Source organism: Gymnoscopelus braueri, assembly GCF_963280865.1.
Source record: "Gymnoscopelus braueri genome assembly, chromosome: 19".
Lineage (NCBI taxonomy): Eukaryota > Metazoa > Chordata > Actinopteri > Myctophiformes > Myctophidae > Gymnoscopelus > Gymnoscopelus braueri.
In genome coordinates, this window is record NC_137621.1 from 38,326,510 (window position 1) to 38,351,357 (window position 24,848).

Consider the following 24,848-nt stretch of genomic DNA (forward strand, 5'->3'; position numbering starts at 1 on the left):
TCCAGACCTTTTGACTTGGTGTCTTGAAGTACGAGCATGTGCACGTGCCAGCTAGCACACGCATGCATTAATAAATAAATAAATGTCTCCACTATGGTAGTGGACTCTAACATTACTAACTTTACTGTGTCTTTCATTCCTGTGTTTGAAGTTTAATTTAAAGATAAATTCAATTAGATGCCCCCTGACTGGGCAGATATCGTTTAGGATAATGGGTGGCACCTGGGGTGGCTAGTCAGATTCCAGGGGTGGCATGTGCCACCTAAAGGCCAATTTAAGCTTCGAGCGTCAATTGTTGAACAACACGTCACTCTACGCAGCCCCACGTTCAGAGTTTTAAGGCTTTGGAGGCTGATGAGGGGAAGATTATTTCTAAATTTCATGTCATTGTGGATTATAGCCTTCTTTAATCTCTTATGGAGAGATACACTTCATCCCTGTTGTCTGTTTTTGATGTGCATGTGACATGTCCTACTCCTTCTCTCCCCCAGAGCTATTGAGAGGTCTACTGACAGAAGTGAGAACTTTGAGAAGCACCATTCAGGTAAGACTTTTACATCCAATGATCTAGACTAGATCGAGCGTGCGTGCGTGTTTTCTGCCAATATTTTCCCAATGCTTGGTTCCAGGCCTCCAACACCCCCAGAAATACAGTAAACTGCAGTTAAGTCCAGTTTAATCACTACCTCTCTCTGTACATCTACTTCCTACACTCTCTTGTAACACGCCGAGAGGGACTTGTGTGGATAAGTATAGAAATATAAACAGGAAGTGACACGCTCCCTGAGGCGTAGGTCAGCGCCACGGTTTGTGCGGCCTCTCATCTCTGAGATAAAAACACAACCCTAGCCCCCCCGCCCACACATGAAACGGCCCCATCAGGACCCCTGAGGGACACAGTCCCACTAATGGACGTCTTCCTGTCCTCTCTTCTGCTCCTCCAAAGAGGCCCAGGAGGAGGAAACGCTGCTCCTTGATCTCTTGACTATCAAAGGTCCCATGTTCCTCTATCGAAAGTGAAAAGCCAGACACTGTTCAAACTACTCAGGATGATGATCAAAACCATTCAGTTATTGGATTTTTAAATGTTAGCAGCGTACCTGTTGCTGTTTAACCACTTAAACCCCATATACTGTGTTGATTGGGGTCCCCCAGGGGTCTGTACTTTGGCCCCCTATCTTTTCCCCTTTGCACCAAATCTCTTCACCAGTCTCTATTTTTGCCAAAAGTTCACCCATTATGACTTGCCCAAAATAAGTAAGCTTGATCCCAACTGTGGAAAGAAATGAGAGGTGAAGAGTTGAATTTAACAGAGATTTTTTAAGGACCTGAAAGACATCCTCATCAATGCTGTTCTTTTATTGCGGGGACTCCACCAAGAATTTTAGGTCGACCCATAGTGTGGCCCCAACCCATTTTGGACCCATTTTGCAAGATTAAGGAACTAAAATTCTCTCGGCATCGTACCGAAGCATTTCATATTTCTGAGGAACGGCTCGTTTTTTTGTTTAGTTGTGTGTACTAATTTCCTGTCAACCGTTCCCCGGTCCACGCCCTTAAGGGGATTCTAGCCGGGGGCTCCCGACTTCCTCCAGATCTGCCACAGATTGGAACAGCTGGCGTATGATGTGCGCCTCTCAGCCTCTCCACTCTCCTGTCCTTTCTCTTGCGCTCTGTCTTCCCCAGTTCTTCTCAACCTCCTTTGAGCTGTCTTCCAGCATCAAGATGGCTTAATTCGCCAATTTAACCACTTTCAACCTGGCGGCTTTTCTTTTCCTGTCATTAGCTGTCCTATTTCTGCTATTTCTTGTACAATGCAGTGGCTTAATTGCTTAATAACTTAGGCATGCTGACCTCATGTGCATACCATCAGTGTTTCTCTCCAGTCTATCTCAACTTGTCGTATCTGCTTCCCTTCCCGCCACCCTGTCTTATCCTTTTCGTCCCTTCAACTCTCGTCCAATGCCGCTGCATGTTTGTCTGGGAATGCAAGCCTGGGGTTGGGGTGAGCTGGAGCGCTAGTATACAATGAGGTAGCCTTCAATTCGAACTCCAGGGCTGTCCAGCGTCTGTGTTTATGTGGGCCCCCGGTGGAGCAATATAAGCTTAGCAAAGAACGCCTTTATGAACTCGGGGTCTGTTGTGGTGTCCTGGGAGCCCTTTGTGGAGAGACAGCGAGAGGTGGAGCGCTGTTGCGGGGGAGGAGAAGGAGGTTCGGGGGGGAGGGGGGAGGTGGGGGGGGGGCTCGCGTTCAGCTGTAGAGGGGACAGAACTTGTTTTGTTTAATATAATTCAGCTCCCACTGTGACTGACCGGCCGACTGGCCGTGTGTTTACGCGCATGTGTGTTGCAACGGGAGGCGCACAGCGCAGATGCATCGAGAGTTGTGCTTTGAATGTGTGGGTTGAGTGTTGTATTGTAACCCCCCCCTCCCCTAATCTCTGTGCCTCCCTCTCTTATTCTCTCGTCCGTTCTCCATCACCGCGCCTCCTTGAGTCCGAGAACTCGAAACAATGACCTCACAGCTTAGTGCTTGTTAGATTTACTGCTGAACCTATGACACCATTTAAAAGTAAATCATCGATAAGGTACTTGGTTCAGATGGTTCTATAGAGTGAGAGGAAAATCCCTTGAAAGAATTGCTACACAGGTGATTACAATTGTGGTTAAATCGAAATGATTTTATTATCCTTAGTCTAAGTTTTACAATTATTTATGAGCCTATAAACAATCAGAATGAATTATCATATACAAAAGTGATACTACACCAGATATATATTACATCGGAGCTCCGAGATACACGCCTCTCAAGCAGGTCGAGAAGTTTGTAATAACATAAGATTTTTCTCATCAAGCTTTTATATCTCTGGCATAAAGATTAAAATAAAAATCATCAACAGGAGTCGCTGTTGATCCATCGTAGGGGATTGAGCATGCGGCCCCTAATCCCGTGCCATCTCGCGACCCATCGTTGGGGCGGGCAAAGGCCCCCTCCCTGTGTGTTCATTCTCTCACGGTTGCTCCGGGCTGCAAGATGACCTTGGCTCCTTCAGGATACCTGTGGAATGTACCCTCCCTAAAACTCCTCTCTTTCTGTACTACTGTAGATAACACTATGTCTAACACTGTCTACTATATTGGAGCGTTATACTGAATCTGAGGAAATGTTACACTGAGTTTTGCTTCAGGAGACATTTGATGGCAATTGACATCATAGCTATTATCAGTTGGCACTACAATGAATGTATACAATAGTTTTAGACCACAAAGACTAACTTTATGAAATCATTAAGGCACTCTGACCATTAAAGTAAGTTTGCCTGCAGTCAGATGAATCACTCGAGGGGAGTGAGAGAGAGAGAGATCCTCTAAGGCGATATTATCTCATCTCATTCTAATAACATCGCTTTGGAATATAAGGTCATAGTGACACATTTATACTAACACTCAACACTATTAGACCTACAAATTATTTAAATATACGCACAGTATAAAATCTAACTATTAGTGTATTGCTCAAATAAATCTGAATAGCTGAGTTTAACTCTAAAAACACTAATTTCCTTACAATTCCCCCTTTTCCACCTTTAAAAAAATAGGTGGAATCTAAGAAGGGAAATTGTGGAGGACCGGGTACACCTAAATCTACAGTGTTATGTCACAAATCATTGCCATTTGGTCCTCGTGTGTGTCTGGGTTAGGATAAAGGTTAGGGGCACGTCATTCTGTAGGTGCTGCAATGAAAAAATTGTGATTAAAACACACATTCTCCCATGCCACTACCAACTGAGAACAGCCAAAACCCCAAAGGACTGCCCCAGTGTCCCCCTTAGCTGACTGGCTGGGGAGGAAACAAAACAGACAGACAGGCCACAACATAAAGCAAGCATAGCATGACACACACACAGATTATGCTGGATTCTGGGTATACCTCCTGTCCGTTTCTCCTGTGTCTGTTAGAAAAATAGAGGCTTTCAATGTAATTAGGGTCTGTACACTTTGTAATACATTTTCTACACATTTTGCTCAGGTCCAGGGGCGTCCCCCTTCAGACCTGTAGATGGTCCTCGAATGTGTCGCCCTGTGGTTAGTTTGTATGGGGAATAACCAATACTGCTGTTAACAGATGACTGTACAAAAGTTAATACAATCGCACTGCTTACCTCAAATTTTGAATTGAAACACTATTGTAATATTGTTTTGGGCTGCTACACCTCTACTTTCATCATATCTGACCAAATTATTTTTAGAATGTATTCATTCTCAACTAAACATGCCCTGCGCCATCTGCCACTCGTTAAAAAACATTCCTTGTTCTTATCATATATTTTATTATTATTTATGTTCCTTCTAACATTCACTCCTAACCCACAAGACAATGAGATACTTTAAATTTACTTATTGTCATATTTCTAACATTCTCACATTCCTTACTTATTGAACTTACTAGATGCCATTTAAGTCTTCAAACACTTTCCAACATTTAAGAAGCATTTAAACACTTCTAATTTATTCCATACTATACTCTGTTGATTTAGTACTCTTCTAATTCTGAACTTTTAATACAAATACACTAAACTAAACTAAACTTCTCTGTCTGTTCATAACCTCCACTTACATACAGGCCGTGGGAGTCAAATCACCCTCTTGGCTCTTTTACTTCTAAACATCACATACTGAAGCTCTCCCTCCTCTCTTTCTCTCTCAAGCCCTCTGACAACATTCTTTTTTCCATTCAACGCCCCTCATTTAATATTTTAACAAACTTTCTTCTCCTATTGTTCCAAACTTCACCTCCACTACGCCTACTTACTTAATTACTACATACACTTGTAATCTTTGGTCAGGGTGCCAGTCAGTGTATAGTTTGAGTTTTCTATGTACAACAATGTCTCTGCCATGGTCGTATACTACAGTACTGTATGTGTGGTTATATATGGTTTGTCTTAAATTTTCCATTGTAACACTTAAATGTGATGAATGTCGCAATGCTTGTTAAAACCTGGACCTGTCTCTCTCCCCCTTTTTCTGAAAAAAGGACAACGTAATCTCCTTTTTCAGAAACATACAAATAAAAGGGTGTTGTGAATAAAACCAATTCTGCCCTACTTTGCCATTTAATACTTTAATTACCAACTTGCCAGAGGAAAATTTGCTTTCACATGCATGGGGCTGGAGACCCTGGTTTGACATCTTCCAGTGGCTTGGTCACGTGACATACTCCTCCACACTCCTCCTGCCGGAAGACAGACGCAAAACAGTTTATGTTTTCCTGAGCACCCCCAAAATGCTCATTCGATATAGTTCTCTCTCCTGCACGTGTCGCATGTGCATTGCAAACAATCCAGTAGCATCGTTTACATCCCAGGTCGCATAGACTGACCCCTTCACGCCTGTAATGTCTCGTCCAATAGCTGCAGACAGTGTCACTTCATGTGAAAAAGCAAATTGTCCAGACCATAAACATCGTGGACCCCTCGGATGTGAACGCAATTATCCTCAGCAGGGTTATTTACTTTGAAAAATGGCAGTTATAATAATTTGGCAGTTAGCAGTATTATCATCATTATTATTTATTCCTCTTAAACTTTTGCTTATCATGTGTGTGAAATGCTGTTGTCGTGCGCATGGTTTCGTATGTGTACTGGCACTTAAATGTCATGTTGTGTGTGTCCGTGCGTGCATGCACTCTGACCTCTCTCCTACTCTCTCATACTCCCTTCTATTCACCTTTCTCTGCCCTCTATGCTGGTCCTGCTTAACCCTGTAACCTGCCTTTCCTGCCTTAACACCTTGCTTCCCCCTATAACTGGTCTGTTCTATTCTGCCTCATTTAAGATTGTTGCTGGCTATGACCACCCTGCTGGCAGTCACCGTGTGTTCGCTGCCGTCTGGGTTTTGTGCAATCACGGGCAAAATGCCCCATATCATTGCAGTTAAAACATCTGACCTGAGACATGTCACGTGGACCCCTATAACCCCCTCTTCCTCCACCATATCCTCCTCTTCCTCCACCCTTATAGTACCCATGGTTGCTATTTTGCTGTTGTAACCGCATTTGTTGCATTAATAACATCTGTTGCATTTGCTCAAATGAAAACATGGGCGTGGTCTGTGTGTTCGGCGCCTGAGGTTGTGATGTGGGAGCTACCTGTACCACTGGCTGTGTAGGCACTGTGTTAAGATCAGGTGCATTCTTTTTGGCATTCTTTTTGGTTGTACTAATCTGTTGTTCTACTTGTTGTATTTGTAATCTGAGAAGCCTTTTTTTCATATCAGCAATTGTCGCCATGTCAACTGTTTTACAGCAGGGGACTAAGGTACTGCTATTTTTACCACTCCCTAGTAAATGGCAGTATTTCAGTATTTCTCATACAACTGTCCTTCCGCAGTAATTTGTAACAAAGCGGCTGGATGTGGCACTTAATATGATTCTCACTGAAAATGCCAATTTTTATGATCCCCCACGTTACAATCTATATAAGATAAAGCATGAGACTACTCAGTGAAACACATTATAGCAGTGATTTATTACTGGGGATTTCTCTGCCTGCCCTGTGTGTGTGAGAATGTGGGAGTGTCATGTGGCGGCACCACTACTCAAATTCTGTGTCCCTTTTTCATTCTAAATTTCTCAGGGAGTTTCAAAAAATGCTCAAAAACTCTCACTCATTTGTGCCTTATGTCAGGTACCAATGACAAATATTTGGCCCATGAAAATTACTCAACACTTCTTGAAAATATGTTTTCAAATACAATTCACTAGAAGCACCAAAACACATAAAAAACACAAAGTTCCTAGCGCCCAGAATTGTAATATGTCGTAAAATTATTTTAGAAGTTTCAGTTGTTTTTTTTAAAGAATTATTTGTGTTGCAACACTTTTTTTTTTTTTTTTTTTAAATCAACTTTCTAATGTTTATTGTAAAATTTGCTATTAGTGCCCAGAATGCATAAAAAAAACCAAACAAAACAAAAAAACAACACAGTTCCTAGCGCAATGAACTGTAGTATATTATAAAATGTATTTATAAACTGTTTACAAGTTAATTATTTACAAGTTAACTACGCGCTCCAACGAAACCACCCTTATATCCCACACAGTAAATATGATATATGCCAGACTTCGCTAGTCTGTATAACTCCTCTTGAGTTATTTTTATTGCCTCTATTTAAATCTCTTAAATAACACTATTTTATCCACTTCGTATACAGCTTAGATACTAGATCAAAGTAAATGCTCAACGTATGCGTTTAAAATAAGCCAAACTCCCTATTTCATCAGCCACTTATACAATTTAGATACCGGATCATTGTAAATACTGTACGTCCGCTTCAAAAATAATCTGGGAGTTCAGCAATTCATCTCATTATCTCGTTGCCGCTCTGCACGACTATCCAGCTCCCCGAGTCCTCTGGTAACTTATCTCGTTATCGTCAGCGACGATTATAGTTTATACTGCACAGTTCAAACACGTTAAAACCACACTGCGTAATGACAATTCATTCACCCTGGCAAATTTGGTTATAAATCAATGTCCTACAATAGCTAAATTTATCTCAAATGCTTTGGGATTACGACAATTGCTTATCTCAGTCAAACAAACTCAGGTTAGAGTAATCAATCACTGAATTCGTCGAAACAGGCTTCAGCAAGCCTTATCTTTCACCCCGGGGCAAGTTTGCTCAAACCGAGACAAGAAAGCCGAGACCGGTTACTGGAATGATGTCCAGACGGTCAACCTGCCAAAGGATTTCCCTCCACAGAACCATAAGGGTTTCCGGCACCAATTGTTAGATTTACTGCTGAACCTATGACACCATTTAAAAGTAAATCATCGATAAGGTACTTGGTTCAGATGGTTCTATAGAGTGAGAGGAAAATCCCTTGAAAGAATTGCTACACAGGTGATTACAATTGTGGTTAAATCGAAATGATTTTATTATCCTTAGTCTAAGTTTTACAATTATTTATGAGCCTATAAACAATCAGAATGAATTATCATATACAAAAGTGATACTACACCAGATATATATTACATCGGAGCTCCGAGATACACGCCTCTCAAGCAGGTCGAGAAGTTTGTAATAACATAAGATTTTTCTCATCAAGCTTTTATATCTCTGGCATAAAGATTAAAATAAAAATCATCAACAGGAGTCGCTGTTGATCCATCGTAGGGGATTGAGCATGCGGCCCCTAATCCCGTGCCATCTCGCGACCCATCGTTGGGGCGGGCAAAGGCCCCCTCCCTGTGTGTTCATTCTCTCACGGTTGCTCCGGGCTGCAAGATGACCTTGGCTCCTTCAGGATACCTGTGGAATGTACCCTCCCTAAAACTCCTCTCTTTCTGTACTACTGTAGATAACACTATGTCTAACACTGTCTACTATATTGGAGCGTTATACTGAATCTGAGGAAATGTTACACTGAGTTTTGCTTCAGGAGACATTTGATGGCAATTGACATCATAGCTATTATCAGTTGGCACTACAATGAATGTATACAATAGTTTTAGACCACAAAGACTAACTTTATGAAATCATTAAGGCACTCTGACCATTAAAGTAAGTTTGCCTGCAGTCAGATGAATCACTCGAGGGGAGTGAGAGAGAGAGAGATCCTCTAAGGCGATATTATCTCATCTCATTCTAATAACATCGCTTTGGAATATAAGGTCATAGTGACACATTTATACTAACACTCAACACTATTAGACCTACAAATTATTTAAATATACGCACAGTATAAAATCTAACTATTAGTGTATTGCTCAAATAAATCTGAATAGCTGAGTTTAACTCTAAAAACACTAATTTCCTTACATGCTCTTAGTCTGCCCGTCGTGCTCGCCCTCCTTGCCTCATCTCCTCCTCCCGGCCTTTTTTTTTGTTTCCACCCGTCTCCGGCCCATTCCTTTTCTGTCACCGTCTTATTTCTGTTTTGACCCCTTACCTCGTTTTCTAAATCTATCCATTCTCTCAGTGCCATTCCATCGACCCATCCATCACTGAACACCTTCCGTTCTCCCTAACTCAGTCCTCTCCCCTCCATTCCCATTGGCCCTGCATATAGCTGGAAGATCCAGCGTAATCCGCTCGCATTTACCTACCAAATATGTTATCTGATGTACCATCTGTTTGTGTATGTCCAGCACTGGTCTGTATACACACAAAATGAAGACAGTGCTTCATTGATGGACATGGACATGTGGTGTGTGGATGGCTGGTCAGATCTGACCCCCACCCTCCCGGATCTAATGTCTCTCAGAGAACTGGTTTGGGATCAGTTCCAGGTGGATGGTACTGGAGATTTCCAGGAATGGGCTTTAGGCTCCCTTGTTTTTTTTCTCTCTCTCTCTCTCTTTCTCTTTCTCTTTCTCTTTCTCTCTCTCTCTCTTTCTTTCTCCTTCTTATTTTCTTTTTTCTTTATCTTTGTCTCTTTCTCACCATGAGACTATGTGAGTCTCTGTGCTCACAGTGGCCTGTGCCTGCTCCCCTGAGTCAGACAGCTGTCTATTCATAAACTATAAAAGTTTACATGTGTATTGGGGGTTTGTGGGTGTCCATGTCAAATTATTTGCAATGCAAAATATGGCTGTTTGCGTGTGTTTTCTATTTGTTCAACTTGCTTACAAATGTAAGTGTGATTATTAGGACAATTTTTGTGGCTGCATGCTGATGTTTATATGCAGCTCGTGCAAGGGTTATGCAAGTAATTTTCATATTCCACTCGGGTCATTAGGGCCATCTTTGTCTGACTGACTGACTGTTATAGAGCAGGTGTTCCCAAACTTTTCCATGCCAATGACTCCGAAATGGCTTAAAAACAACAAAAAAAAATAATATATATATATATTTTGTCATTTTCTTCTCCTTTCCAATTGGCCTCCCTGCCCGCCCCCACTTTGAAAACCAAGAGTATGAAACGCTTAAGCGTAAAACTGGAGAGAGGATCTACGACATAGATGTGATGTCTCTCTTAAGTATGTGTTAGGAAGCTGGGGTGTGGATGCGATCTGCAGCCAGGGGACAGATGGCTGCCAAATACACACACACATGCGCACAATACTGTATCTTCCTATGTGTTGGGACATTTCCCAGGCATTATCAGGGAGTCAGATGTGTAATAGGCAAGTGTGTGTGTGTGTGTGTGTGTGTGTGTGTGTGTGTGTGTGTGTGTGTGTGTGTGTGTGTGTGTGTGTGTGTGTGTGTGTGTGTGTGTGTGTGTGTGTGTGTGTGTGTGTGTGTGTGTGTGTGTGTGTGTGTGTGTGTGAATCCTGGAGGCCACATCTGGGCCTGCAGTGGGGCACTAGATCAGTCCTTGAGGGAGAGAGAGTGTGTGTTTTTAAGAGTGAAAGTCAACAGCCTTATCTCAGTGTGAAGAGAAGAGTGCTCCTTCCTGTTTCCTTTAGCAGACATGCTCCAGTTGGAGTGTCCACGTCCAGATTATATTATGAGTTCCTTCAAGTCAAAATTTCTCTGCAGTAGTATGTCTTAAAATACAGCCTACACAGTATAATCTATAATCTCGCCATTAATTTATCCCTCTTCTTTTTTTTACCCGGAGTGTGTGCAAATGTTACGGGTCCATTTGGTTACATTTGTACACTTGAAATTCTGAGTTAAATCAACTTCGGATGGAGTGGTCCATCTTTTAAATACAAAGTGAGACACAGTCATATTGCATATTGAAAGTAACCGTGAGCTTTATTTAACTTTTTCTCCCGACATCTTGGCAGTCCATTTGATGTTTTGTTTTGCTCGGTTTAGCCAAGCAGAGAGTCTTCTATCCACCTTCCAGCTCATTGTGGATGCATTGGTGTGAGAGAGTTGTACCGTGCGGTTTGGTGGAGAGGCAGTAGAGAATAGAGGGAGGTGTGTGGGAGGAAGGGAGGGAGGGAGAGATGGATGGAATATGATATGCGTCTGTACGTGTACTGTGTGTGTGTATGTATGTGCGTGTGCGAGCACGTCCAATATAATGCGGCCCAGCTGTGGTCTTGAGTCGCTGGTCAGATGAGGAAACAACTTGGCTGGGATCTCTCTCCTCCTCTCTCCTCACAATCCATTCTTCATCTAATTACCAGGCCTCCCTCCCTCCCTCCCTCCCAACCCCTTCCACTCCTCTGCACTCCCTCATTTCTCTGTGGGTTACATTGCAACACTCCTCCTCACTCTCTGTATTTCTCTTTCACACATGGAAGCACACGCGCACACACACACACACACACACACACACACACACACACACACACACACACACACACACACACACACACACACACACACACACACACACACACACACACACACACTAACTTTTATGTACCCTCTGCCTCGGTTTGCTAGCCCAAGTCTCTGCATGTTTCCAGCTACCGGTACTTTCTTGTCCTTAAGTTCTTCTCTTTGTTTTTTCTTTCTTTCATTTTTCCTCCTCTTCCCTTTTATGTAGATGGTTGCTTAACTTTGTTTTAATGGTCTGGTATCGTTTTACCTCTTGGCTGGCTTGTTCTGAGAGGCTCTTTTGAAGTGCGTGCGTCCTATCCACAGAGGCAGTGTTTGTGCTTGTCCAAGGCACAGATATGCTCTGGGAATGCACCTAAAAGTACACCGAAAACTCTTGATCTCTTTCTCCGCTCGATGTTCACATGTTGGAGAGTTGTATTTACTTTCACAAAAAAATAAAAGAGAAAGAAAAGGCGTTAATATAGCCGATCCAGACCATTGAGGTCTGGTAATCATAGATAATAAGGAGGGGACTTCATTGTGGCTACTGGAGAGTGATCTACATACCCAGCCTGGCTGTAAAATCCTCAGTGTTCATTTAACCCTGAGAGTGTAAAAATGTGTGTGTCCATTCATGTCCAGATTTGGCTGTTTTTGGCTTCACTCAGACGTGATACGGTGTTGGGAAACTTTGATCTAAATTCCCATTTTAACTTTCACATTGAAACTTGTTTTAACCCATTCAATCCGGGAATGCATCTGTGTCACTTTAGATTTCTTTGGCTATTCAAAAATATCAGATCTACAAGCTCATAGCGTGGCACCAAATGCTGCGCTATGAGCTTCAGGTCTGCTATTTATTTTAAATCGTGAAAATTTGGAACAAATATTTTGAGATATTTTATATATATATTTTTTTTTTAAATATTTGTTTCAAAAATATATAGTAAGAATTTAGAAAACATTTTTAGAATCGGCCTCAGGTCTTAATGGGTTAAACTTGTTTAATGTATGTGTGTATGTGTACTGTACTTGTTTGTTTTATGTTTAAAAAAGGATTTGGGGAGTTATTAGGCTTACAATTAGGAAAAGATTCATGTGTTAGGATTAGGCATTTAGAGGTTAGGTTTGGGGGTTAGGGTTTAGAGCCAGGTATTCCGCTAGGCATTTATTTGGCCGGCCAACGTGGCCGATAACATTCTATTTTACCGTCCAAATGCTAAAATTACGTTCCCAGTGTGTAAGGACCGTTTGGGTCAAAATAGCAATGAAAAGGTAAACACAAAAACACTGTCGTTCTAAAACGTTGACGTCCTCACAAGTATAGTAATACCAAACGTGTGTGTGTGTGTGTGTGTGTACACATGCATTTGTATGTGTTTCTTCTTGTATGTGTTTCTTCACACTGAAATCGACTGATTAGAACATTGGTTCTCAAAGTGGGGTCCGGGGACCCCCAGGGGTCCTTGGAGGGGTGCCAGGGGGTCCCCAGCAAAAGTAGTTAATATAGCATCACAATCATTTGAACCACTTTAACCTTTTATATTTTGGCTATTCAAAAATAACAGATATACAAGCTCATAGCGTGGCACTGAGTGTCGCGCTATGAGCTTGTAGATCTGCTATTTTTGAAAAATCCCTTGCACAAAATAGTTTTGAGAGGGGGGGTGGGTCCGCAGCCAAATACATATCATGTTGGGGGTCCTTGACATGAAAAGGTTTGAGAACCACTGGAATAGAGGACACGGGGCGAAACTCAAATTGGCACAGGGTTGCTTTTCGCCTCATTAGAGTTATTATGAAGCTCCTTCCACTCCTGTCTGCCTGCTGTGACTTGCTGCTCATTCAGAAGACATTTCAGTTGCGTGATGAGGGCCAATCGTTCAAGACCTCGCTGTCTGCTGAGGGTTGAGTTATGATTGCGTTTGGCCAGTCCGTCACATCTAATTGGGGTGTAATGGTGTCAGATGGAATGAGCTCCATTGCATTTGGTCAATAGAGCTTTGTGTGAAGTGATTTGTCACAGACGATTAGTAATGAATTACTGTATAATGGTCTATGAGGTGAGGTAGCCACTTGATTTGGCCGTGAATGGGAAATAGCTTTGTGGGTTTACTGGGAAATATTGTAATTGGTGAAAAGCTGTGTATTTGCAAAAAAGCATATTTGCATTTTGCACCAATATGTTTGTCGGCTGGCTTATTATGTAACGTTGGCTCATCTTTAACACATTGACTGCCATTGACGTCTATAGAAGTCATTTCAAATCCAACGCTTGACTGTCATTGACTTCCATAGATCACATGGATCACATTGTAAAAGAAAGAAACAAGCTAAGAAACAAGGTTAATGGCATGCTCGAATTAGCAGAAAAAAGCTTCCTCGATGACAAAATTGAGGAAAATAAAAGCAAACCACGAGAGCTTTGGAAGCTATTCAACAACCTACTAGGCTGCAGCAAGAAATTGAAAACCAGGTTTACAAACATAAGCCTCAAGGTGAATGACACTCTCATCACATCCAAACATGAAGTGAGTAAAATCCTCAACATATTCTTCACGACCATAACCTCAGATTTGGTTGAAAAACTACCCCCTCACTCTGGGTGCTATGGTGAAGAGCATGTTGAGTCATTTTACGAAAAACAGGGTGTACGCAAAGATGATTTTAAACTCTCCCCTGTGAAAACAGAAGAGGTGTTTAAAAAATGTAGTGCTCTTCATCAACACAAAGCCACAGGCCTCGACAATATCCCCGCCAAATTTCTAAAAGACTCGGCCGCCTCCATTGCTCCAATCATTACCCACATAATAAACCTCTCCATCATACAGGGACGGGTCCCTAACGATTTCAAAAAAGCAAGGGTGACCCCTCTGTACAAAAAAGGAAACAAATTGGACCCTGGCAACTACCGCCCTATTTCTATTCTTAGCTCCATCTCGAAAGTCATGGAAAAAATAGTCTATGAACAGGTCGATAAGTATCTTGCCGAAAAAAATCTAATCTACAAATTCCAATCTGGTTTCAGAACAAACCACTCCACTGACACATGCCTTCTCTATTTGAACGACTCTATCAAACAAGATGTCGACAAGGGCAAATATTGCGGCATGGTCATGCTGGACCTCCAGAAGGCCTTTGACACCGTCAATCACCCAATTATGATCAATAAGCTCAAAGCAATAGGTTTTGATGATACGTCAGTGAACTGGATGAGATCCTACCTGGAAGGGAGGGAGCAAGTGGTGGAAGTAAACGGCACCCAGTCCCCCCCCCTCCCTGTGACTTGTGGTGTCCCACAAGGAAGTATACTAGGACCTTTACTGTTCCTGATTTATGTGAATGACATGTCATCGGCCTGCGACTGCAAGCTGTTCCTGTTCGCAGATGACTCGGCCCTGCTAGTCTCGGACAGGGACAGGCTGCAGGTTGAGAAAACTCTCAGCTCCGAACTCAACAAGATCTGCATCTGGCTCTCTGACAACAAACTTTCATTACACCTGGGTAAAACTGAATCCATCCTCTTTGGGTCCAGTCCTAACCTTAGCAAGGCAGAGAGTTTCACGATCAAAGTGGGTGATGATGTCATCAAAAGAAAGGATGAAATTACCTACCTGGGCTCCATCTTGGAGGAAAACCTCTCTGGTAACAAAAACGCCAAAAAAGTGATCAAAAATGTCAACCGAACAACACGCTATTTGTGGAGGATTGATCGCCTAGTCAGTAAGAATACTCTGAAGATTCTTGCAGGGGCCCTCATTCAAGGTCATTATGATTATGCATGCACTTCATGGTATCACAACACCTCCAAGGCCTTAAAAACAAGGCTCCAAACATCCCAAAACAAACTTGTAAGGCTACTTCTTGGCCTCAATCACAGAACCCATCTAACCCCTGCTCATTTTGCTAGGATTGGATGGCTTAGGGTTGAGGACAGAGTACAGCAACTTGCTATGGGCCTGGTCTTCAAGATACACCACAACATTGGGATCCCCCTGTATTTGTCAAAATACTTCCAAAATGTTAATGAAGTCCATGATCATAACACCAGAGGCAGCTCCACTGATCATGTTCAACCCAGATTTGGCTCAACTAAGGGTATGAACTCGTTCTCATGCTATTCATCAAAAATGTGGAATGCCCTACCAAAAGGAGTAAAGGAGTGTAAAACCCTACTCACTTTCAAAACTGCCCTAAAGATACACCTTCAGGAGGCTGCAATTCGAAAATGGCCCCTGTCTAAGTCTTAACCTACCCCCCCCTACCCCCCCCCTCCTTCATTTTCCTCTTTTGTATATATTATATATATTTTTCTCTCGTCATACCAGTAACCTGAAAGCTGATTGTATGACATTCTGTATAGTAGTGTGTATATCTGCCTGCCTCTTATATTTCATCATGATTTGTGTGCATGGGGTTCTCATCTTAAACAAGCGTAATGCTTAATGAGGGTTTCCAGTTTAGTAGACCTTATATTGTGAATTTGTACTTCCATGTACTGTTATGTACTGTCATGTACTATTCTCATGTCTTTCTAAATAAACTACATCAATCAATCAATGGTGTTTTCAGTGATTACGATAGAGGGCGCTCTTCCGCAACCTGTGACTGATCCTGGGACTCCCGGAAATCACGTTATCTAAACAAATTCCAGCCTGTCCGGTCTAACATTATCAGATTTCCCAGATTGCGTTTTTGGTGAAAACAAGCTATATTCAACTGCCGTTAACTAAAGAATGGAAGCCTTTTCAGGGTGAAAGAAGAGACCCCCCCCCCCCCACAGACATCTGTTGTTTACATCTTCTTTGAAAAAACATTTCTGTGGGTCTTGGAAGATTAGTAAAAACACTGGCGGTGGCAGATGAATTAGTTAATTAATTCCTGGCAGTCAATGTGTTAAGATGCTTAAGTTGTGAAAGGACTAACCCTCAAGTGCTGCATCTGATCATTGATGAAACGGAGGGTTAAGGCCTTTACATGCCTGGGGCGGGATGAATAAACTACAAAAATGTAAAACATTTGCAGCCGTCTCCGCATGATCGAAAATGATGCGTAGCCGGCAAGCTAGTTCAGGCAGGTACACTCGAGACGTATGTGATACGTCATACAACTGATGTGTCAAGCAGTTGACCAATTTGTCGGTCTCTTTGAGCTCACCACATTGCGTTTGCTCCCAGCACCAACAGTGGACTCTGCTATCCTAAGGCAGTAGTTGATATACAGTATTTGGCCGCGGGACCCCATCTGAAAATGTTTGTGCCAGGGTCAGGTGTTATTTATTTATATATACATCTCCCCGCAGAACCTAAACAATTTAGGTATTTAGTAGACACTCCTATTCAGGGTGACAATAAGCAAGGTAAATAATCACTTACAGAACGCAAAGAAAGCAATGTAGTGCCTCAAGAAACTAGGATACTAGGTAAACCATGAACATCTGTCTGAACACCAAGTATAAAACATAATATTCATTGTGTTTACATTTTATAATGTTTTAAATCTCGAACCTTAATCTTATCTGACTGAGCTACTCATGTAGTTGATGCCTCCTTCATACAGGTTAATGCCTTTATTTGCAGTGAGGAAACTCAGAAAAGGTGACCTTGGTCTGAATCAAAATGATGTTGCTTTATTGCCACAGTTAAAAAAACATGCATGTTTGAATTAATCACATGAAAAATGTTAATAAGTTTAGTAAAGAGATGTACTGCAACTAAAGTAGAGCCTGCACATGGTTGCTAATCGCACATATCTCTGAACGCACCTACTGTAACACATGACCGGTTTCCCCCGGCAGACGGAGCGCGGGGAGTGGCAACAGTTCCAGGCTGACCTGCAGGTGGCGGTAGCTGTGGCGGACCGGCTGAGGGCAGAGGCCGAAGAGGAGCTGACGGCCCTCCGCACGGCTCACAAAGACCTGGAGAGGGAGCTGGCCACCGCCCAGCAGAGACGGAGAGAGGCAGACGGGCAACTGGCCACCCTGAGGGAAGAGCTGAAAGAGAGCAGGCAGAGGCACACCGCTCTCACTCAGGCCCAGGGCAAAATTGAGGCCCAGGCTCCGAATCAGGCCCGAGACAGGCCCGCCATTGAAATCTCCAACTGTGACGAGCGAGAAGGCAACCAGCGGGGTAGGGAACGAGGGACGGACAGGGCGGGAAGAGATGGGACGGCGAGAGGGAGCCAAAGTGAAGGAATGAAGAATGCCGTCACGGAGGAAGGTAAAATGGACTCTAAGGGCGTGGCCAATAGGTACCTGAGAACTATGACCAATGAGGACAGGCGTGGAGAGGAGGGGCAGGCCAATGAGATGCGAAGGACGGTGGCAACAGAGAGGTCAAGGTGAGCGAAGTTTACCAAAGCGATGAATGGTGAATGTGAGTTGGACGAATCTAAACCAAATGAAATTACCCAAGAAAATGAAAGGGTTGTGTTTGAAAGTAATTACATTGTTTTCTTAAGGGCTTGATATGCTTTGTTATGTGTGGTCAGTGTCGCACAACTAAGCATAAATCCGTCTTCATGGTCACCTATGCAACACATTCAGACAGTTAGACAACATTATTACATAAGTTTACATAACAGATCCCTGTTTTTTTTGCCCATTGTTTTTGCTCTGTCACAATAATTGGAAACGGATGACAATCACCAAATTCAGTTAGAGGCGAGTTTGTGGGCTCTGTTCTCTGTTGTTGTTCTGTCTGAATGTGTCACATTTTATCCCCCCTCCACAGGGCCACTTGAGGACAAGGATTTTGTTAGAATCATTTTATTTAGCAGTCTGGCTCAAGTGTAACCACAGCCTCCACATCAAGTGATGGTGTGTGTGTGTGCGTGTGTGTGTGTACACTCCTGTCTTATTTTAGTGCCATATATCCTCTCAAGGACAGACAGATCAGAAAACCAGTCCTCACTTATCAAGGAATTGCTTTAACCACATGAACCCTGGCGTCCCTATCTTGGGCAAGTCATTATGGGCAAACATTTGGACAAAATATTCAAACATTCGGCGAAGTTCTAAGCAGATCTACAAGGCTTGTTGAGCTTGTACTGTACATATTTGGCGATGAGATTTGGTGTAGAGGAAAAGAGGACCAAGTATAAACCCATAGCGCACCCCGGTCAACAAAGTATATAGGGTTTAGTGTTTAGGGCAAGTTGTTAGAATCAGGATTAAAGCTGCAATCCATAACTTTTTTTTTGTGATTTTTATTTTATTTTGATCAATCTGTATAGTGGTACTATATGGTAGTACTGTACTCTTAAGTATTGTATGTGCAATACTTACAATACAACTAACACAACTTGTACAGTAGTTGGTCAACCTGCTCTTCTGTTGAGATTTGTATCCTGTGGTCGGGTAGGACCACAAGAAATGAGCTTTCCATTAGAAAGTAGCTTAATAGTAGAACTTTCCGCACTTGCACGGGGGACCAGGGATAAACTTCCGGGTAGGACATGAAAGTTATGGATTGCAGCTCTACATTAAATGGCAGCTTTGTCTGTTTGAATCTGAATGCTATCGGATTACGTAGACTACAGTACATAAAACGGTGCATTTCGATGCATTTTACATACATTTATCGGCGCCATTTAGAGCAAGCTCTAAACACACAGAACACAATAGGAAGTGTTAAACAAATCAGAGAATTTACCCTTTAATGATAGGATAACGATAACGGTCAGGCATCTAATGGTGAGGTTTAAGGTTATGACTAATTGGTTAAAGGGGCCACACCATGAATTTAAAAAATATATATTATATATAAATATTGCCCCCTAATACGTTTTAAACAGGTTGTAAGCCTAAAAAACATCCAGATATTTTTTCTCACAATCTGACTGTCTGTCATTCCAAGCTTTTTCAGCTGCAATACCAAAACGTCCTTTTGGGCAGGGGGGGGGCTACTGAGCAATTCTGTCTGGCCATCATCAATGCAATGGCAAGGCAAGTGATGTCACTTGCCTTGCCATTCTGAAATGGCCTGTTCAGACACGCCCATTCTGAAAATCTCTGAAATGAGAATGAATGACTGAATGTTAAAAAAAAATATTATTTTTTGGGGTACAAGAGACACTGGGGAGCCCAAAAAATACCCCCCCCCCAAAAAAAAATGAAATTCATGGTGTGGCCCCTTTAATGGAAATCAATGGGTAATCCTCAGAAGTATAGTGTGTGTGTGTGTGTGTGTGTGTGTGTGTGTGTGTGTGTGTGTGTGTGTGTGTGCTGAACGTTACAGAAGTCTATCTAGGCTACCCGTGTCATCCGACACCTCTCCTGCTGTGCAAAATGGAATCTCCCAGTCCAATACCACCATACCGGCAGGATCTACAAACAAGGTGTGGACACATTCTACAGGTGTTATGATCCTTATCCTTAAATGTGTTGCTGTGTTAGTCCAAGTACTGTAGGGTAGATATGTTATTCCACTTCCATTCCACTTTCAATGCACTATAAATAAAATGTATGGTACAGATATATATTTCTGCCATGTATTGTTTTTATTTTTTCATGATAATGACTTACGGTCATTTACTTTGTGTTCCTCGTGATCTCGAGTTATTCATCTTGTTAAACAATATTAGTCTTCTCGAGATCATGACTTAGTTTCCTTGATCACGAGAAAACTAAACATTTTCGAGCATTTGTAAGCATTTGACTTCCAATCTGAATTGCAGTATAAAGGCGTCTGTGACAGTTTCTAGAAGAAAAAGTACTGTTGAAACTGTTTAAATATTCCTTTTGTTCCACAAACTGGCAAATGAATAATACATTTGTTTACCCAAATCTGACATCTGAAACTTTTGTGATGAAGCTTTGGGAGTGTGTTCTGAGCGTAATCTGAGGGCATTTTCTAAATCGGTCAAACCATTTGTCTGAGGAGTTTTTCTTGTCATACCATATTTAGTCTTTGGGCACATGGCACTATTGTTTTTCTCTTGTGTGTGAGAGAGAGGTTCAACATATCTGTCACCGATACCTTTATTTTGAAATCCACAGACCGCAATCAAATGCTTGCAAATGAGAAAAGGTTTAGTTTACTCAAGATAATTACATAAATAAAAAATATTAAGTCATTATAATGAGAACATTTTTTAATAAAGAAATTAATACATGACCTTTTAGGGCTTTCGTACTGATCTGTGCATGTTCTTGTTTTAAAGAACGCTGGCCAACCCAAGAGCCGCAGGAGCCTGGATCCCCAAGACAGTTGGAACAGCACTCATATAGGTGTGTGTTTATTTGTGTGTGTGTTTGTATGTATATGGACTGTGTATCCGTGGTTTTCAAAGTGGGGTCCGGGGACCCCCAGGGGTCCTAGAGGAGGTCCCCAGCTAAATGAGTTAATATAGCATCAAATTCAGTTTAACCGCTTTAAGTTAACGCTATTTTATACCTCAGATATTCGAAAATAGCTGATCTACAAGCTCACAACGCTTCGTGAGCTTGTATATGCTATTTTCAAATTTCAAATAATGTTGACAAATTGTGAAACATTTTGGAATAATTTAGAAAAATTGTGAATTTATTTTTGTGTGAATTATTTAACACAACAACTCTTCTCTTATCGGGATCCCTGGCACAAAATGTTTTCATATTTGGGTCTGTGACCTAATTTGGGGCTCATTCACATGAAAATATTTGTGAACCACTGCTGTGCTGAATATGCATGAGTCCCACATTATGCGAGTTGTGTATATGTTAGCAGAATGTATATCATGCATTCTGATGTCATCTTTGCTCTTGATGAGGTTATAATTAAGTGGTTAACCTGCCCGCAGAAATGCATGGCAAGGTATTGTAAGTCCTATCTGTTTGTGTTTGTGTATTTGTTTGTCCGTTTGAAAAATACCTTGAGAACATATTTTCTGCCCTAAAGAGATGATTAACTGTAACTGTCACAATCAAGGTCTGACTCTTTTGATTATACGTAGAGGAAATGATCAGTAGGCTGCCCTGAAGAGATGTTTTGGGTTGAAAAGGTCGAATGTCAAGGTCACCGTGGAGATACGTAGCACAAGAGATGTTGGCGTGGGCAGGGTTTGCATTCCCAGGTGCATTTGTTCAGTGTTTTCACACTGTGTATGTCATTGTAGGGAAACGAGAGGAGTTGCTAAACAAGTACAATTCTGCACTCACTGAGGTGCCTCCCGCCAAGTAGGTCCACACACACTCACACTCACACACATCACAAAGCAGTCTTTGATTCATTCCAAGGGGCTGGCTCAAGTGTTACTTCCTCTGATTGTAAATCTAATCTAATTTACTCATATTGATGCCAGTGAATGCACTGTGAACACAAAAACACCTCTTTTACCTGAGTCTGTGTCACAGTAACCACTATTGCATATGGAAAACTATAGAGTTTGATAATGACCATTGTTTGTGGTAGTTTATTAAACCATATATATGTTATATAGAGCTTCAATTCTCAATTATTTTCTTAGTGAGTTATTCTATTGATTACGTTTTCAATTAATCAAGTAACAGAGAAGCGTATTTCTTTTTCTTTTTAGATCAACAAATCAGAAAGATTCAAATTGATGATGTCGTTGATAATCCATTGTGTCTTTTATGTCCGTGTGTTGTATGTTTACAACATATTCAATGTAATGTTATCTGTATATCAATTAATTAATAACTCAAGCCTAGAAATTAGGCTTGAGGACGCACAAGAAATCCCCCACATGTGTAATAATAGACTGCCTACCCCACCCCCTCTTGCATGCCAAGTGATGAGTAACTGAAAAGTTGTGTTTCTCCAGAAGCAGAGTGATGGAAAACAGCTAGTGATGTTATATGTATTAATTGTATATACATAAACATATACATGAAATCTGCGTACTGTATGTATAGGCCTACATACGTATATGTGTATATGTTTATACTATAACCTTACAGTTCAAATCACACTCCTGTAACCTTCACCAGTAAAAAAGAAAAGAAATTAAAATTATAAATATTTTTTTATCATCGAATCAACGCATCAAATTTCATATAGATGATTTTGTATAATTGATGAAATCAAATAGTTTGATTAACTTTTGCATCCCAAATGGTATACACATGGTAGTTCTCTTAACCCTTGCGTGTGGTATACAAGTAGTCCCATTATTGTTTGTTAAAAACATATATTATTCTTTTAGAGGTGGTCAGTCAAAGTATCTTCTTGTTCACATGCTGACTTGTTCCAGGTCCCAGGATGGTTTTAATCTACTGCTACGGCGTCACGGAGGCTCCAAGAGGAACTCGCTGCTTCGTTGGTGTCAGAACCGCACTCAGGGCTATAAGGTACAAGTGTGTCCATGTGCAGAGATAGGGCATTGTCATTGTTGTCAATTTCCATTGATCCCCTTTGTGTTTCCTCTCTCCATAGAATATCGACATTACCAACTTCAGCAGTAGCTGGGCCGATGGCCTAGCGTTCTGTGCTGTGTACCACACCTACCTCCCATCACACATTCCATACTGCACCCTTAGCCCTGAGAGCAAGGTAGGACCTTCTCACAGAAGAGTGGAGAGGTATTATCATTTATGTTTTATAAACTCTTTAAGTTGTACTTTACGTTGCAGCGAGAGAACCTCAGTCTGGCGTTCAAGACAGGAGAGAATGTTGGAATCGCTCAGTCGCTGGTGAGCTTCGTGAAACCACTGAATTCTTACATTTCGAGGAAATGGCCATGTTTTACCTGTTTTAAGAGTGACATGCAGTTGTTTTCATGGTTATTGAGTGTGTACATGACAGATTAAACCCACTGGTGAATCAATGCACTAAGTATTTACATTTCTTTACCCCAAAATGGTCGGGTGTGACCAGACTTTCTTGCCCTGAATTTAGTCTCTCAGACAGAACCTAACTCCCAGACTATGCCCCCACCAAACAAATGGTTAAGTTTAGTTTAGAGAATGTTAGGTCCACGGTTGGGGTTAGGGTGTGCCAATACTACTGAAAGAGTCTGGATGTGTGCCAACCTGAGATGAAATGATGTCTAATGGCAGCGTATAGTATCATTTTAAAGTCTTGCTATGTTGTACTGATGGAGTTGTGTAGATTTTGGTTTCTTGTGCTAGCTGAAGAAGTATCCCTACAATGCCAAATGTGAAAACACTGTAATATCACTTTATCACTGATTGTTTTACAGACGATAGAGGAGATGCTGAGGGCGGGAGGTCCTGACTGGCAACGTGTCCTGAGCTACGTTGAGAGCATGTACCGTAACTTTGAGATGTGACCGACAGGTGGTACCATCTGACAAACTCCACATCAGACCCTTCAGAACGCTTAATGGCTCCCTCAGCACCACTTTACCAATGCTATTAATGCTATTTTTAAAGGAGAATTTCAGACTAGCCTTTTTCCTACCTTTTATATGATATATGCCGTAGTGTTTACGAGCTGATTTGGACGAAAAAGCAGGTGAAATCTCGTCTTGCAAGACTTCTGGAAACACACAAACACTGTGGTGAGGTTTCTGTCATTATGAACGTCAGATATCAACCAAAAAATATATATGTAAAATCGCGATAAAAATATGCGATCTACTGCATGGACCGTCTGCTTGGGTTTTAGCTGTAGTGGACTCGGGATGGAGTTATGATTTTTTTCTACTGTACCACTCTTCCTAGGATATAATATCATATAAAAGTAAGATAAAAGCTAGTCCGAAATTCTCCTTCAATAGCAATGAAAATTTAAGTAATTGATTATTGACAGCAATTCGGAATATTTGGCATAGCAACCTTGAGGAAAGGAGTGCAAGTCAAGGTAGAATTATTTCCTAGGTAGTACTGTATTATGTCACATACTTTTAAGTAACTCTAAGACAAATTCTCCAGTTGTGCACCAACTTCTCTTTAGCTGCTGACATACAGTGTCTGGTCCTTTTAGCCCTCTGTAAATATGCACTTTTTTTTCTGCACTTTGATGTTATGTAGGAGGGTTTGAAGGTGTTATAGAACTGCTGTACTTTTCTGTCACAAGACTTTAGTAGGAATTGTCAGAAATGATTCAGAATTTGCCCTTTAATCAAGCACCGTCTTCTCTTAGAATCCAAGACACCACTGGTCTAAAACTCTGTTTATATTATATAAACTAACCATGTGTCATATGTGACACAGACAAGCATCCATGAGTGCTTGCACAGTTTGATATTCACGTAATTTAAACATGTTTATGACTGAGTTTGTACTGACTGCTTTTGATGCCAAAGTCCTCCTTGTCAAAAGCCTATTTTGTATTTTTAAATGTCTTGTAAAACATGTTTATATGTAACTATTGTGAAACAAAGGTGGTGCCAAAGAAATAAAGTTATGAAGCAACTGCTGTTATTTATTCTGAGCGTTTTACAATCCAGTTCTCAAAGTGTGTGTGTGGGTGGGGGGTCCTTAAGGCATATGATAATTTCTTTGTCATATTCCTTCATTAAGTACATAACACCAAACATCTGTTTATGGGTGGTCAGCTATGTTTCAGTAAGGGATTCATGGTTTGAATAACCTATTTACTTGATTTTAGTTCCATCTGCTGGTGAGTACCTATTACTGCACCTTTCAAAATATCTGTCACTGTATGTGTATCCTATCCATATGTAGCAAAAAGTGGTAATTTAATTGATATCTT

The 24,848-nt window shown here is 41.4% G+C and overlaps 1 protein-coding gene across 2 annotated transcripts in view; it reads left to right on the plus strand.

Annotated features, from left to right (window-relative positions):
- The window catches only part of LOC308074601 (uncharacterized protein), a 34,059-nt gene extending 9,527 nt beyond the window's left edge, over window positions 1–24,532 (plus strand). The window contains exons 4-12 of one of the 2 annotated variants that reach the window (XM_080414106.1): window positions 492–544; window positions 17,027–17,568; window positions 19,467–19,566; window positions 20,392–20,458; window positions 21,325–21,385; window positions 22,423–22,519; window positions 22,605–22,721; window positions 22,802–22,861; window positions 23,371–24,532. In XM_080414106.1, the coding sequence (XP_080270232.1) occupies window positions 492–544; window positions 17,027–17,568; window positions 19,467–19,566; window positions 20,392–20,458; window positions 21,325–21,385; window positions 22,423–22,519; window positions 22,605–22,721; window positions 22,802–22,861; window positions 23,371–23,460 (1,187 nt within the window). In that variant the 3' untranslated portion in view covers window positions 23,461–24,532. The remainder of the gene's footprint in view (window positions 1–491; window positions 545–17,026; window positions 17,569–19,466; window positions 19,567–20,391; window positions 20,459–21,324; window positions 21,386–22,422; window positions 22,520–22,604; window positions 22,722–22,801; window positions 22,862–23,370) is intronic. The other variant, XM_080414107.1, reaches the window with a different exon arrangement.
- Window positions 24,533–24,848: the final 316 nt, after the last annotated feature.